Consider the following 15,021-nt stretch of genomic DNA (forward strand, 5'->3'; position numbering starts at 1 on the left):
AAATACAAAAGATAACAAAACAACCCAAGAAAACAGAAACAATACCAAGAAAACATAAAACACTGGGCCACCAGCCCAGGACATGACAGTTTTAGAGAAGTCTGGAAGATCCCAAAAAAGCAATAATGAGAAAGATCTCTGTGCTCACAGTCCAGAAACTGGACCTGTAACACATAAAAAAAAGAAATCTATAATTTCAAAACAAATCAGAACAAATAGAGGCAAAGGCAGAGCTCTCTCAAGCATTTTGAGACAAAAAGTGTGAAAGAATAACTTGAATCTTTATTTCTTTTGCTAAGCATTAGTTACCTGTCATAGCGCCATCACGCCCAGAATAGTCAGCTCTGCGGTGGTGTAAGTGTGCACAGAGAAGGCCTGGGTGGTGGCAGAGATGCTCCATCACAAAACGTATCATAAGCAGAGGCAACACCGCTGTGGCCTCCAAAAAAAAGTCAAGATTCAAGACATTTTATTTGCCATTTGTACTGACACTCAAGGTTTGGCCACATAGGAATTCTTGTGCTGAGCTCTCAGTAACAGTGCAAAAAAAAAAAAAGAAAGAAATCCCAGTGCACCCTGTCCAAGCTGTCCAAGCTCGGGTCCTCTACCAGAGACCTGAGAGCTTGAGGGTCCTGCACAGTACCTGTTTGTCCACCACTACAATGTCTGGTTGGTTAACCATCACAAGTTTGTCTGTCTTTGTCTGGAAGTCCCACAGGACCATAGCTCTGTCATTCCCAACCACCCTTGGGGGCATATCCCATTTTGACCTCAGGACTTCCAGGTCATACTCGGCACAGATGTTCCTGTATACTATGCCGGCCACTTGGTTATGGCGTTCCATGTATGCCCTGCCTGCTAGCATCTTGCACCCTGCTGTTATGTGCAGGATTGTCTCACTTGGGGTCTTGCCTGGTGTGGTAGACCAGATAGAGACATTGATACTTGTGAAATCAACACTAGAATTTCACTCATCAAAACTGAAATATCAGTTTTGATGAGTGAACAGTTAGTAACATTATCCACACTGTAAGCTACACTACTTTCCAGAGTGCTGCACCTACCAATCACTCAGTGTCCACTCCCATAATAACATATAAAATTCAGCCTTAATACAGCTGAAATGGTTGAAAAATAGAAAAATTCAACCTCTGTACAGCTATCATTAGCTTTTTTGATCATTTGGATTTATTTATGTATGTATTTTTGCAAAGTTGAACATTTTAAACTGGAACTGTAGTTTGGGGCACTTGACGTCATGTTTTCCAGCCACAGAGCTTGATATTCAGGGTGGGGTTGATGTCTCATGGTAAAGTTGAGTGGAAAAGGATCTGCAACCCTTCAAACAGCAACTGAAATCGATAAAAGCACAACACACCCTCCTCAACCGGTCAGAGCAACGTCAACACTCAGATGAGGAGGCAGAAGGGAGGAAGAATACTTACAAACTCTTCATGGTTGGACATTATCTGCAGTCGTCTTCTTTGAATTAAAGGATCTACAAACAAAGGTTTTTATAAGCTTTTACTATGTTTTACCAAAGCATGTGTACTTATAAATATGTTTTTGTGTGACGTGTTTGCTGCATTTTGGTTTCCTCCATGTGTCTTCTGCAGAAACGTGCTGCTGTGGATGGAGAACCTAACAGCAGTAACTCCTCTCACAGAGCCGATAGTGTTTGAACTGGAAGGGTTCTACGTGCCGCCGGGTTTTGGTCCTTTCTTGTTCTTCCTGGCTCTGTTTGCCTACTTGGTGGTGCTGTTGGGGAACGGCGTGGTGGTGTGTGTCATTGTTATGGACAAGAACTTGCACAGACCCATGTTTGTAATGGTTTGTCACCTTCTGGTCTGTGATCTTTTGGGGGCCACAGCCGTGCTGCCTCACCTCATGATGCACTTCTTGATGGGACAGAAGAGGATCGCCTACACTCCTGCCATCACCCAGGCCTTTTCTGTGCACACATATGGGGCCGCAGTGCAGACTATTCTGGCCGCAATGGCCTATGACAGGTAATGAAAGGATCGGCTCAACATAAAAATTAAAGATTGAAACTCTTTTGCTTGAAGCTGCTTTGACTTGGATGTTATTGATGGATTATGTGAGGAGCTGCAGCTGTATGTCAGCCCTTTTTCCTGGGATCTGGTCCGGGAAGGATTTTCTCTTTTTTGAACAACAGGTTGTTTTTAGAATTGTACTTACTTTTCTTTTGCATAATAATGATTAATGAGAGGATTTTGAAAGGACTTTAAAATACTTGTATTTGCATGTTTAACTATACCTTTAACTATAAAGAATGCTGAATATTCTGTGCAGGTACATTGCAGTGTGTGAGCCGCTCAGGTATCACACCATCATGACCTCGGCTCGGCTGCACTCCTGCTGCGCCCTGGCCTGGTTCTTTGCTCTGCTGCTCATTGCTGTGCTCTTTGCTTTCCACATGAAAGTCCCGTTGTGTGGCCGAACCATCCTGCACGTGTATTGCAGCAACCGAGGGATCCTAAGCCTCGGCTGCATTCCCACGCCCGCTAATGACATCTATGGTCAGTGTACAGTCTTTGCAGTATGCACATGCAGTGTGTTACATGCAACTTCTTAAAATATTGTGTGTTGCTGTGCGTGTTTGGTGATATGATTTAAACTGATTGTGTTGTCTCAGTTTTTCTTCAGTTATCGTTGATCAGTTTTGTCAGTTTAGCAGGTTTTCAAGCATTTATGATTATAATTGTTCAAGATATAAAGAGGCTGTCTCTGAGGGAACATTCAGACACATGGCTGATTCAGACTTTTCTAAAAGGACACTTGTCTCTTTTTATTGATAGGTCTGTCCATGACCTGGACTCTGAGTACAGGGGTCTTCCTCATCGTTGCTTTTTCCTACATCAGGATCCTGCGTGTTTCTTTAAAACTCGACAGAGTCTGCAGCAAGGCCTTTCAAACTTGCGCTTCTCATCTCATCGTATACGTGGTCTACCAAATAGCTGTATTGATCATAGTTGTGAGTTACAGGTTCCCCTCTACCTCGCCTAATCTAAAAAAGTTTTTCAGCATGGTGTTCATCATCATTCCACCAGCCATCAACCCCATTATCTACGGACTGATAACTAAAGATTTACGCAGCAGCATTTTTAAGCAATTCACCACACAAGTCTGTCACAAAAAGTGATATGTATGAAAAGGTACAACCCTGATACCAAACAAGTTGGAGCATTTTAAAATATGTAAATAAAAATTTGTTAGAAAGGCTCTATTTAGGGTTTCTGTGCTATGACTTTGTGTTGAGTAGTAATACACCACCTACTGGACTGGCAGGGGAAGTGATGCTCCTCACCAGCAGCATGTGGGGCATTGGAGTGGGAGTCCTTGATATTGTACCTGATAAGATAGACTGCTGTGTAGCTCGTTTTAGACACAAGGTACCACTGTTACAGCATGAGTCACCACACTCTGTGTTCTGATGATTAGTAAATTGTACTGTTTGTATCTTGTGTGCTGGGGGGGCTTCTGGTGAACAAAGTTACTTGTTGCACTAGTGAGGCGGGGCTGCCATTTTCAGTTTATGCCACTATATGGCCTCTGTGACCTTTTATTAGTAGGTCTGAACTAAGGACTGAGTTACTCCTTTAGTTTATAAGTTTTTCTGGGTTGTATCTGTTTAACTATTATTGTTTCATGTACACTGCTCAAAAAAATAAAGGGAACACTTAAACAACACAATATAATTCCAAGTAAATCAACCTTCTGTGAAATCAAACTGTCCACTTAGGAAGCAACACTGATCAATCAATTTCACATGCTGTTGTGCAAATGGAATAGACAACAGGTGGAAATTATTGGCAATTAGCAAGACACACTCAATAAAGCAGTGGTTCTGCAGGTGGGGACCACAGACCACTTCTATGCTTTCTGGCTGATGTTTTGTCACTTTTGAATGTTGGTGGTGCTTTCACACTCGTGGTAGCATGAGACGGACTCTACAACCCACACAAGTGGCTCAGGTAGTGCAGCTCATCCAGGATGGCACATCAATGCGAGCTGTGGCAAGAAGGTTTGCTGTGTCTGTCAGCGTAGTGTCCAGAGGCTGGAGGCGCTTCCAGGAGACAGGCCAGTACACCAGGAGACGTGGAGGAGGCCATAGGAGGGCAACAACCCAGCAGCAGGACCGCTACCTCCGCCTTTGTGCAAGGAGGAACAGGAGGAGCACTGCCAGAGCCCTGCAAAATGGCCTCCAGCAGGCCACAAATGTGCATGTGTCTGCACAAACAGTTAGAAACCGACTCCATGAGGATGGTATGAGGGCCTGACGTCCACAGATGGGGGTTGTGCTCACAGCCCAACACCGTGCAGGATGCTTAGCATTTGCCAGAGAACACCAGGATTGGCAAATTCGCCACTGGTGCCCTGTGCTCTTCACAGATGAAAGCAGGTTCACACTGAGCACATGTGACAGACGCGACAGAGTCTGAAGACGCCGTGGAGAGCGATCTGCTGCCTGCAACATCCTTCAGCATGACCGGTTTGGCAGTGGGTCAGTAATGGTGTGGGGTGGCATTTCTTTGGAGGGCCGCACAGCCCTCCATGTGCTCGCCAGAGGTAGCATGACTGCCATTAGGTACCGAGATGAGATCCTCAGACTCCTTGTGAGTCCATATGCTGGTGCGGTTGGCCCTGGGTTCCTCCTAATGCAGGACAATGCTAGACCTCATGTGGCTGGAGTGTGTCAGCAGTTCCTGCAAGATGAAGGCATTGAAGCTATGGACTGGCCCGCCTGAATCCGATTGAGCACATCTGGGACATCATGTCTCGCTCCATCCACCAATGTCACATTGCACCACAGACTGTCCAGGAGTTGGCGGATGCTTTAGTCCAGGTCTGGGAGGAGATCCCTCAGGAGACCATCCGCCACCTCATCAGGAGCATGCCCAGGCGTTGTAGGGAGGTCATACAGGCACGTGGAGGCCACACACTGAGCCTCATTTTGACTTGTTTTAAGGACATTACATCAAAGTTGGATCAGCCTGTAGTGTGTGTTTCCACTTTAATTTTGTGTGTGACTCCAAATCCAGGCCTCGATTGGTTAATAAATTTGATTTCCATTGATGATTTTTGTGTGATTTTGTTGTCAGCACATTCAACTTTGTACAGAACAAAGTATTCAATGAGAATATTTCATTCATTCAGATCTAGGATGTGTTATTTGAGTGTTCCCTTTATTTTTTTGAGCAGTGTATATGTAGAGGTGCTGGTCATAAAATTAGAATATCATGAAACAGTTGATTTATTTCAGTAATTCCATTCAAAAAGTGAAACTTGTATATTATAATCATTCATTACACACAGACTGATATATTTCGAATGTTTATTTCTTTTAATTTTGATGATTATAACTGACAACTAATGAAAAGTCTAATTCAGTATCTCAGAAAATTTGAATATTGTGAAAAGGTTCAATATTGAAGACACCTGGTGCCACACTCTAATCAGCTAATTAACTCAAACACCTGCAAAGGCCTTTAAATGGTCTCTCAGTCTAGTTCTGTAGGCTACACAATCATGGGGAAGACTGCTGACTTGACAGTTGTCCAAAAGACGACCGTTGACACTTTGCACAAGGAGGGCGAGACAACAAAGGTCATTGCTAAAGAGGCTGCTGTTCACAGAGCTCTGTGTCCAAGCACATTAATAGAGAGGCGAAGGGAAGGAAAAGATGTGGTAGAAAAAAGTGTACAACAACAGGGATAACTGCACCCTGGAGAGGATTGTGGAACAAAAGCCATTCAAAAATGTGGGGGAGATTTACAAAGAGTGGACTGCAGCTGGAGTCAGAGCTTCAAGAACCACCACACACAGTCGAGACACTCTTGAACAGAGACGGCGTCAGAAGCGTCTCGCCTGGACTAAAGACAAAAAGGACTGGACTGCTGCTGAGTGCTCCAAAGTTATGTTCTCTGATCAAAGTCAATGTTACATTTCCTTTGGAAATCAAGGTCCCAGAGTCTGGAGGAAGAGAGGAGAGGCACAGAATCCACGCTGGCTGAGGTCCAGTGTAAAGTTTCCACAGTCAGTGATGGTTTGGGGTGCCGTGTCATCTGCTGGTGTTGGTCCACTGTGTTTTCTGAGGTCCAAGGTCAACGTGGCCATCTACCAGGAAGTTTTAGAGCACTTCATGCTTCCTGCTGCTGACCAACTTTATGGAGATGCAGATTTCATTTTCCAACAGGACTTGGCACCTGCACACAGTGCCAAAGCTACCAGTACCTGCTTTAAGGACCATGGTATCCCTGTTCTTCATTGGCCAGCAAACTCACCTGACCTTTAACCCCATAGAAAATCTATGGGCTATGGTGAAGAGGAAGATGTGATACGCCAGACCCAACAATTCAGAAGAGCTGAAGGCCACTATCAGAGCAACCTGGGCTCTCATAACACCTGAGCAGTGCCACAGACTGATGGACTCCATGCCACGCTGCATTACTGCAGTAATCCAGGCAAAAGGAGCCCCAACTAAGTATTCAGTGCAGTACATGTTCATACTTTTCATGTTCATACTTTTCATGTTCATACTTTTCATGTTCATACTTTTCAGTTGGCCAACATTTCTAAAAATCCTGTTTTTTTTTGTTTTTTTTTCCATTTTTGGCCACAGCGGCTTTTTTGTGACAGTGGAGAGAGACAGGAAATGGGGGAACGCAGCGTGTGTATGTGGTCGCCGGCTTCACCACTAAGCCACCCAGGCGCCCTAAAAATCCTGTTTTTGTATTAGTCTTAAGTAATATTCTAATTTTCTGAGATACTGAATTTGGGGTTTTATTAGTTGTCAGTTTTATCATCAAAATTAAAAGAAATAAACATTTGAAATATATCAGTCTGTGTGTAATGAATGAATATAATATACAAGTTTCACTTTTTGAATGGAATTACTGAAATAAATCAACTTTTTCATGATATTCTAAATTTATGACCAGCACCTTTATATGTTGCTTGAATTGATGTGCATTTCTGGAAATAACTTTCATGATGACAGTTACCTGAGTAAGTGAACTGACCTCACTGTAATGTTCTTTGTCGATTTGTAGAACCACACACCCACGCACCCCACCCCAAACCTGCAATAAAGACCGATAATGGACTCCACTTTGTGTCCTGACTGGCACTTTAAAACAGAACGGAGAAAATATGTCTTTCTATCCATCCGTCCATCCGTCAGTCAGTCACGGGGGCAGCAGCTTCAGCAGAGAAGCCCACACTGCCCTCTCTCCAGTCACGTCTTATTGCTTATCCAGGGGAATACCAAGGTGGTCCCCGGCCAGCTGAGAGATATAATCTCTCCAGCATGTCCTGGGTCTGCCCTGGGCCTCCTCCCAGTAGGATGTGCCTGGAACACCTCATCAAAGAGGCGGCCAGGAGGCATCCTAGTCAGATGCCTGAACCACCTCAGCTGGTTCCTTTTGATGTGGAGGAGCAGAGGCTCTACTTTGAGCCCCTCCTGAATGGCTGCACTCCTCACCCTGTTTCTAAAGGAGAGGCCAGCCACCCTTCGGAGGAAGCTCATTTCTGCCGCTTGTATTCATGATCTCATTCTTACGGTCATTACCCAAAGCTCATGACCATAGGTGAGGGTAGGGACGTAGATTGACCAGTAAAGTGACAGCTTTGCTTTCACACTCAGCTCCCTCTTCACCACTACAGACCGGTGCAGCATCTGTATCACTGCAGATGCAGCCCCAATCCGTCTGTCAATCTCCTGCTCCCTTCCCCCATCACTGAAGAACAAGATCCTGAGATACTTAAACTCCTTCACCTGGGACAGAAAATTATTCCCGAGCCAGAGAGGGCGCTCCACCCTTTTCTGGCTGAGGACCATGGCTTCAGATTTAGAGGTACTGATTTTCATGCCAGCTGCTTCACACTTGGCTGCAAATGGTTCCACTGTGAGCTGGAGGCCACCACCTAATGAAGCCAACAGGACCGCATCATCTGCAAAATGCAAAGAAGAGATTCTGAGGCCACCAAGGTGAAAGCCTTCTGCCACATGGTTATGCCTAGAAATTCTATCCATCAAAGGGCAGCACTGGTGAAGTCCAACACCCACAGAAAATAAGTCCAGTTTTGGCCTGCAACAATTGGCCAGAGACCCCATACTGCCACAGCCCCCCCCACCCCACCCAGAGGATATTCCGTGGGACACAGACGAATGCCTTCTCTAAGTCCACAAATCACATCTACACAGGAAGGGCAAACTCTAATGCAGACTCGAATATCTTCGAGAGGATAAAGAGCTGGTCCAGCGTTCCATGACCAGGACGAAAACCACATTGTTCCTCTTGAATCTGAGGTTCAACTAACAGATGGACCCTCCTTTCCAGCACCCCGGTATAAACTTTACGGGGGAGGCTAAGGAGTGTGATTTCTTGATAGCTGGAGAACAGATCTTAAAGATCGGGACCATCACCCCAGTCTGCCAATCCAGTGGCACAACCCAAGATCTCCACGCAACGTTGCAGATGCGTGTCAACAAAGACAGCCCTGCAACATCCAGAGCCTTCAGGAACTCTGGGCAAATCTCATCCAACCCAGGGGCCCTGCCACCAAGGAGTTGTTTAACCACCTCAGTGACCTCACCCCCAGTGATGGGTGAGTTGTTCCCCTCATCCCCAGACTCTGCTTCCACTACAGAAAGAGATTTCAGTGGGATTAAGGAGGTCCTTGAAGTATTCCTTCCACCGCCTGACTATAGTCTCAGTTGAAGTCAGCAGCACACCACCCACGCTATAAACTGTGTGAGTGGAGCACCAGCTTCCCCTCCTGAGTTGCCTGACGGTTTGCTAGAATTGCTTTGAGGCCATCTGAAACTGAACTCCTGCGACCTAGCATGTTCTGGTGTCACATGTACTTATGAACATCCTTATGTTTGAACATGGTATTTGTTGTGGACAAGCTGTGGTTTGCACAGAAGTCCAATAGCAAAACACTACTCAGGTTCAGATTAGGCAAGATTGGTGTTTTTGAGTTATTCTAATATCAGTTGGAGGTGGTATAGAAATTAGTAAGGTGAATTTTTAATCTTTAAAATATTGACTAATTGTTTTGATTTGTTTTATTTAATGCATATCCTAAGACGCAAAATGCATATATTACATAGAAGATTGCTAATTTTTAAAGAAATACTATTACATCATCTTTCATGTTATGTGTAGTGTAAAGGCTAAGACCCAAATGCCGGAGGCTGGAGAAATAAAAAAAAGACTTGGTCAAAAACAAGACTCATTTGCTATTTTAAATCTGTATGCAAACAATGTCTAAGCTTACCCTGTGTAATATGCAATAACTGGTATATTTAGCAATTTCTTTCTTACAAAGAAAATTCACCAAATGATGGCAACTGCTATATTTTTTCATGTTTCATGTCTGATGACAATAAAACCTTTCTATTCTATTCTATTCTATTCTATTCTATTCTATTCTATCCTAATTTGTGCATTGTGTTTTCAGCCCTATGCTTTTTGTTCCAGTTACTGTTGTGTTGATTGTGTTCCCTCACTGTGTTTTCTGCCTCCTGTGTTCCCCATGTACAGTCCTCCCTCGTTAAATCTTGGTTCACTTATTTAGGCGATACTGTATCACAGATTTTTTTAAAAATATATCTAATATATCATTGTTATATCATTGGATTTTGTGGTATATAGGTATTTATATAACTCCCCACAACTATGTTGATCACTTGGATGAAAAGATCAGTTACGCCTTTAGCGGAAACAGAAGTAATGGCTGAGGGCGAAGATACTGCACCACCTGATTAAGTGCCTGATTAATCACCTTCACCTGCATCAGAACTGCACAGCTACATAATTCATCATCTTCATCATTCAGGTTGTACTAAGAGAGCGTGAAAGATTTATAAAGCCTTAACATATGTAATAAATAATAAATATAACGCACTAATTTGCAGATTTCAGCTATTGTGGGGGTCTCTGGAACATATACCCCCCCAACCCTGCAATAGGTGAGGGATCACTGTATTAATTTTTGTTAGATGGTCCCATGTTTAGTTGCTTCCTGTTTTATTTTGATAGTCTCTTGTCACATGCGCGCTGAATTTAATTTTCCTTTCCTTGTTTTCCCTGTGAACAGCTGTGGATAAAGGTGTTTCCCTTTTCCCAAATTATCTGGTCTTCCCTCAGCTGTACCACCCTCCAGCCTGCCACTGGCCTGCTGCCCAGTTTTCTTTTAACTTTTGGCTTTTTGGCTCCGTGTTTATGTTTCTGACTCTTTAAACTTGTGCGGCCAGTTCTTGTTTTTTAAATTCATTAAAGTTGTGTGCTGATTCATTCCAAAAGAAAAGCTCAAAGAAATCATTAAAAGCTCAAATTACCACGAAATTCATGCCCGGGATGAGTGGATGGAAATTTCTGACTATAGCTCTATATGTTACATTAAAACTGCACTTGATGCAGGCTGATGTTTGTGTTGTGTTCATTTCAAAGCACTCGTCTAACTATTTACAAGTTCATTATCCTGGAGTCAAATGTGCTGAAATTGCCATCTAGGATTGTTTTCATTTCTTGGCATCATCACAAAGTCACATGGTACATAATTAGCTGTCATGGGAAACTGGATATTTTTTAATATCTACAGAGTTTAGGCCTGTAGCTATTAAAACAGTATTTTTGAAGGAGATGTAAGTTGGAGGTTAAAATCCTGTTTTACAGTAGTTCTGATGAGGAAAATGAGAGATCAAATCCATGTCTGTGTAGTTTGATTCCTTCTTTAAAGCCAGCCTGAGTGGCCATTTGAGTAATTGCATTTTTGTTTTGTATTGTATTGTATTTTGTATGGTTTTGTATTGTTTCAGTGGTAAAGGTACATGTGAGAAGGGATCACAACCCTCTGGACACTAAGTAGAATCAATAAAAGCACAACACACTTTCCTCAACCAGTCAGAGCAACTTCAGTGTTCTACTGAGAAGGAGGGAAGCTTAAAGCTCATAGGAGGTAAAAACAGGAGGGTATACATCAAAAGGGGCAAAACATCAGCGGCAGAAAAGTTTATTCTTTAAATTGTTCTGGCATCATCTGTTTAGGTGTGCTTTTGTTGTTTTCTTAAAGGTATTACTGTAGAATATATTTCATTTAGTCAGCAGTTAAAAGTGTCCTTCATAGCTTTTTAACTGTTTGTTACTGTCTTTGTTGCCTGAAATGTTACCTGATGTCTTCTGCAGAAACGTGCTGCTGTGGATGGAGAACCTAACATCAGTAACTCCTCTCACAGAGCCCATGGTGTTTGAACTGGAAGGGTTCTACGTGCCGCCGGGTTTTGGTCCTTTCCTGTTCTTCCTGGCTCTGTTTGCCTACGTGGTGGTGCTGTTGGGGAACAGCGTGGTGGCATTTGTCATTGTTATGGACAAGAACTTGCACAGACCCATGTTTGTAATGGTTTGTCATCTGCTGGGCTGTGATCTTTTGGGGGCCACAGCCGTGCTGCCTCACCTCATGATGCACTTCTTGATGGGGCAGAAGAAGATCGCCTACATCCCTGCTATAGCCCAGGCTTTCTTTATGCACACATATGGTGTTGCAGTGCAGACTATTCTGGGTGCCATGGCCTATGACAGGTAATGAAAGGAATCAGCTGTTAATCAAAGATTCAAATTATTATTTTTGGTGGTGTTTTTGTTTAGTGGGTTTTAAAATGTGCCAAACATTACTTACAAGATCTCAGAGATCTGGTCTATGAGGGATTTTTCTTTGTTTAGCTGGAAATTTGAATTTAAATAATTTTAAAGGGACTTTTAAACAACAAGAGAGAAAGTAAAGCATACATTTTAAATATATACAAATGCAGCAAAGCGTGCTGAGGGAGGTTTTACTTGTTAGAGCTGCTGAAATCCTTTGACTGCAAAGACTTGTGTTCTTTCGCCTTTGCAGGTACATTGCAGTGTGTGAGCCGCTCAGGTATCACGCCATCATGACCTCGGCTCGGCTGCACTCCTGCTGCGCCCTGGCCTGGCTCATTGCTCTGCTGCTTATCGCTGTGCTCTTCAGCTCCCACATGAACGTCCCGCTGTGTGGCCAAACCATCCAGCACATCTACTGCAGCAACCGAGGGATCCTAAACCTGGCCTGCATTCCCACCCCCATTAATAACATTTATGGTCAGTGCACAGCCTCAATTCTGCCTCAAACTTTTAAAAAAACAAAACAAAAAAACAACTTTTTCTTATCTAAATAAAAGACCAAAATCTGCAGCAATGCAAAGCAACACAGGAGCATTACACGGTGATTAAAATTCGATTTCTGTTCTGAGGATTTAGTGAAACATTTAAACTGATTTAGTTTGAGTTTAGAAAACTTCAGCTTGATGAGTCATCAGTCATATATTCATGTTATTTCCATTTTTTTAAGCAAGAACTTTTAAAGTAAATGATAAATGAACTTGGATTGATTTTTATTTTTTATGGCACTCTTCTAGTCATACTATTTAAAATGTTTTGATCAAAAGGGTACAGGATACTGGAGTGAAAGGCCAATTCTCTTCTTTTTATTGGACAGGGCTGTCCATGACCTGGTCTGTGAGTACAGGAATCTTCCTCATCATTGCTTTTTCCTACATCAGGATCCTGCATGCTTCTCTAAGACGAGGCAGAACTGACAGCGGCATCCGCAGCAAGGCCTTTCAAACCTGTGCTTCTCATCTTGTTGTTTATGTGCTTTATGAAATAGCTTCACTCACCATAATTGTGAGTTACAGGTTCCCTTCGCTCTCCCAAAACATAAAGAAATTCTTAAGCATTCTGTACATCATCGTCCCACCAGCTATAAACCCCATTATCTATGGACTGGCCAGTAAAGACTTACGCGTGAGCATCATTAGGCATTTCACCATTCAGTTAAATCACAGAAACTGAACTCATGTAGTGACATAAGCTGTTTTTTGATCATAAACCTGAAGAAGATGAAGGAATTGTTTTTTCTCTGAATGGTGCTGTGAAGATTGTATGAACATGTCTTCAGAAAAATAAGTTCTTAAATAAAAAAAATACATTCTAAAACATAATGACATTTTGATGTCATTAGTAAAAAAAACAATACTGTTGGCTACTACTGTAAATCAAAGAAATGCATAGTTCCTTGGCTTTGACGTACGTTGGCAAGCCGAAGGTAACGTTTTTGTCAGTAAAAAGACTGTAAAAGTGCAGAGGGTGAATCTCTAACTTGGATTTAAAAAGTTTGGACAGCCGCTCTCTTGACATAACCTATTCTTAGACTTGTAACACAATGGTTCCTGGTACAAATTTCAGTGTCCAAAAATATGTCATCCTCCTTTACAAATTCACATCCATTTGGTGAGCTGGACTGCCGTTTAGCAGGCTGGTTCTGGGTCATGGTCCATATGGTTGATACCCCCATTTATTATTTCCGTCTGTTGCCAGTTGCCAGTGTCATCGATTTCTTAATGCTAAATCTTAGACTATGTTAGATTATAGGTTACCCCTGATATTAAAATGGCATCTATGAAAGAGGTCTTCATTTCTGATGGTGAACAGGTGCTAAGCTGTTTACCATCAGACCACCAACCACCAAGCAAGTCTTTTTATAAATGCTGATCCAGGCCTAACTATGAGCTGGATCAAAAAGGAATGTTTTAAGCCTAATCTTAAAAATGCTGGTTTCCCTGGTTATCCATGTGGATAGGGTATCCACAGAACTTGACACTTCCTGTATTGGTCATACAACTTCAACCACAGACTCTTCTGGGTCTACCTGTCTCTTGAGTGTCTTGTCCTACTCCCCAATCCTGACGGTGACTCTTCCTGTAAGAAATTATCCCCTTACTCATTTCTAAACCAGTAGGCTCCCTCCATGACATCAGCCCTCTGGTGTATAACTTAATTGTTCATTACTACAGAAAAGCATTAGTGAAGGTTACCAATGATCTTCTTACAGCCTCTGACAGTGGACTCATCTCTGTTCTTGTCCTGTTGGACCTCAGTGCAGCTTTGATACTGTTGACCATAACATTTTATTACAGAGATAAGAGCATACTATAGGTATTAAAGGCACTGCACTGCAGTGGTTTGAAACATATTTATCTAATAGACTCCAATTTATTAGATAAATACTCAACAAACGTCACTATTCTGCATCCCGGACCCTACAGTGGTTGCACAAGTAGTTCAACTCTTCCAGGAAAACTTATTAATATGTGCCATTGCCAAAAACAATTGCTGTGTCTCCCAGCACAGTCTCAAGAGGACACGTTGTCAAAGCAGAAGAACTTGGCATTGCTGAGGCAGAAGAGACTGGATTAGATAAGGACTTGCAATGATGAAGAGTGTGGTGTCTCTTCTGAAAGGAAGACTCTTCACCCTCCAACCACTGGCCTCCCAGGAAGGAAGCAGGACCTGAGTGGAGTAAACAGTCTGTACGTGTGAGGGTGCTGGCTCAAGTAAGTGAAGTTCTTCTCAGTTCACTGAATTTAACAGTCCTTTAGTGTGCAGAATATGAGAGGGGCTCTGACTGGGAGGCTGCTACGGCTAGCTGGGACTCTGACTGCGGGGAAGCTGGGGCAGCCGACACTGAGGGAGCTGACTGAGGCCGAAGGAGAGCTGACTGAGGCCGAGGGAAAACTGACACTGGGGAGACTAAGGGGACCGAACCTATTGAATGGACTGAAACCAAGGGGACTGTGACTGGAGCTGAGAGGACCGAAACTAAACTGACCAGAGGGACCAAGGGGGTTAAGGAGCTAATGGAAGCAGACACTGTGGACCGAGGGAGAGCTACAGGAGCTGACAGAGACTGAACAGAGGCTGGAGTTACAGCTGACTGAGGCTGCGACCGGGGGAGAGCCGGGGCTACTCCTGTCACTTTAATCTCCTGTCTTGGTGGCGCTGTCACTTGGTGTTGGCTCTCACTGCAGTATTGTATCACTTCCTGTTCCTGTTTCAGAGCACAGTGGTGTTTTGCTGTCTGTTAGTGTAACTGTTGTTAATGCTTCTGAGATTCTATGGTGGAGGTTTCTCC

The 15,021-nt window shown here is 43.2% G+C and overlaps 2 protein-coding genes across 2 annotated transcripts; both read left to right on the forward strand.

Annotated features, from left to right (window-relative positions):
• The first annotated feature begins 1,560 nt into the window (after window positions 1–1,560).
• LOC115791874 (olfactory receptor 51E1-like) lies at window positions 1,561–3,163 on the forward strand. Its single transcript, XM_030746161.1, has 3 exons — window positions 1,561–2,009; window positions 2,314–2,540; window positions 2,820–3,163. The coding sequence occupies exons 1-3, from the start codon at window positions 1,561–1,563 to the stop codon at window positions 3,161–3,163; spliced, it is 1,020 nt and encodes a 339-aa protein (XP_030602021.1).
• Window positions 3,164–11,193: 8,030 nt separating this feature from the next.
• On the forward strand, window positions 11,194–12,902 carry LOC115791875 (olfactory receptor 2K2-like). The gene is made up of 3 exons (XM_030746162.1): window positions 11,194–11,609; window positions 11,923–12,149; window positions 12,547–12,902. Exons 1-3 carry the CDS (start codon window positions 11,194–11,196, stop codon window positions 12,900–12,902), a joined length of 999 nt encoding a protein of 332 aa, XP_030602022.1.
• Window positions 12,903–15,021: the final 2,119 nt, after the last annotated feature.

This window comes from Archocentrus centrarchus, chromosome 14 (assembly GCF_007364275.1).
Source record: "Archocentrus centrarchus isolate MPI-CPG fArcCen1 chromosome 14, fArcCen1, whole genome shotgun sequence".
In the NCBI taxonomy this organism is placed as follows: Eukaryota; Metazoa; Chordata; class Actinopteri; order Cichliformes; family Cichlidae; genus Archocentrus; species Archocentrus centrarchus.

What these genes read in the sequence shown, in the direction of transcription:
- LOC115791874 (XM_030746161.1), top strand. Translation starts at nt 1,561, where the DNA reads ATGTTTTTGTGTGACGTGTTTGCTGCATTTTGGTTTCCTCCATGTGTC. An exon ending in GCCGCAATGGCCTATGACAG is followed by an intron (nt 2,010 to 2,313) that starts GTAATGAAAGGA and finishes TATTCTGTGCAG; the next exon opens with GTACATTGCAGTGTGTGAGC. An exon ending in GCCCGCTAATGACATCTATG is followed by an intron (nt 2,541 to 2,819) that starts GTCAGTGTACAG and finishes TTTTATTGATAG; the next exon opens with GTCTGTCCATGACCTGGACT.
- LOC115791875 (XM_030746162.1), top strand. Translation starts at nt 11,194, where the DNA reads ATGTTACCTGATGTCTTCTGCAGAAACGTGCTGCTGTGGATGGAGAAC. An exon ending in GGTGCCATGGCCTATGACAG is followed by an intron (nt 11,610 to 11,922) that starts GTAATGAAAGGA and finishes TCGCCTTTGCAG; the next exon opens with GTACATTGCAGTGTGTGAGC. An exon ending in CCCCATTAATAACATTTATG is followed by an intron (nt 12,150 to 12,546) that starts GTCAGTGCACAG and finishes TTTATTGGACAG; the next exon opens with GGCTGTCCATGACCTGGTCT.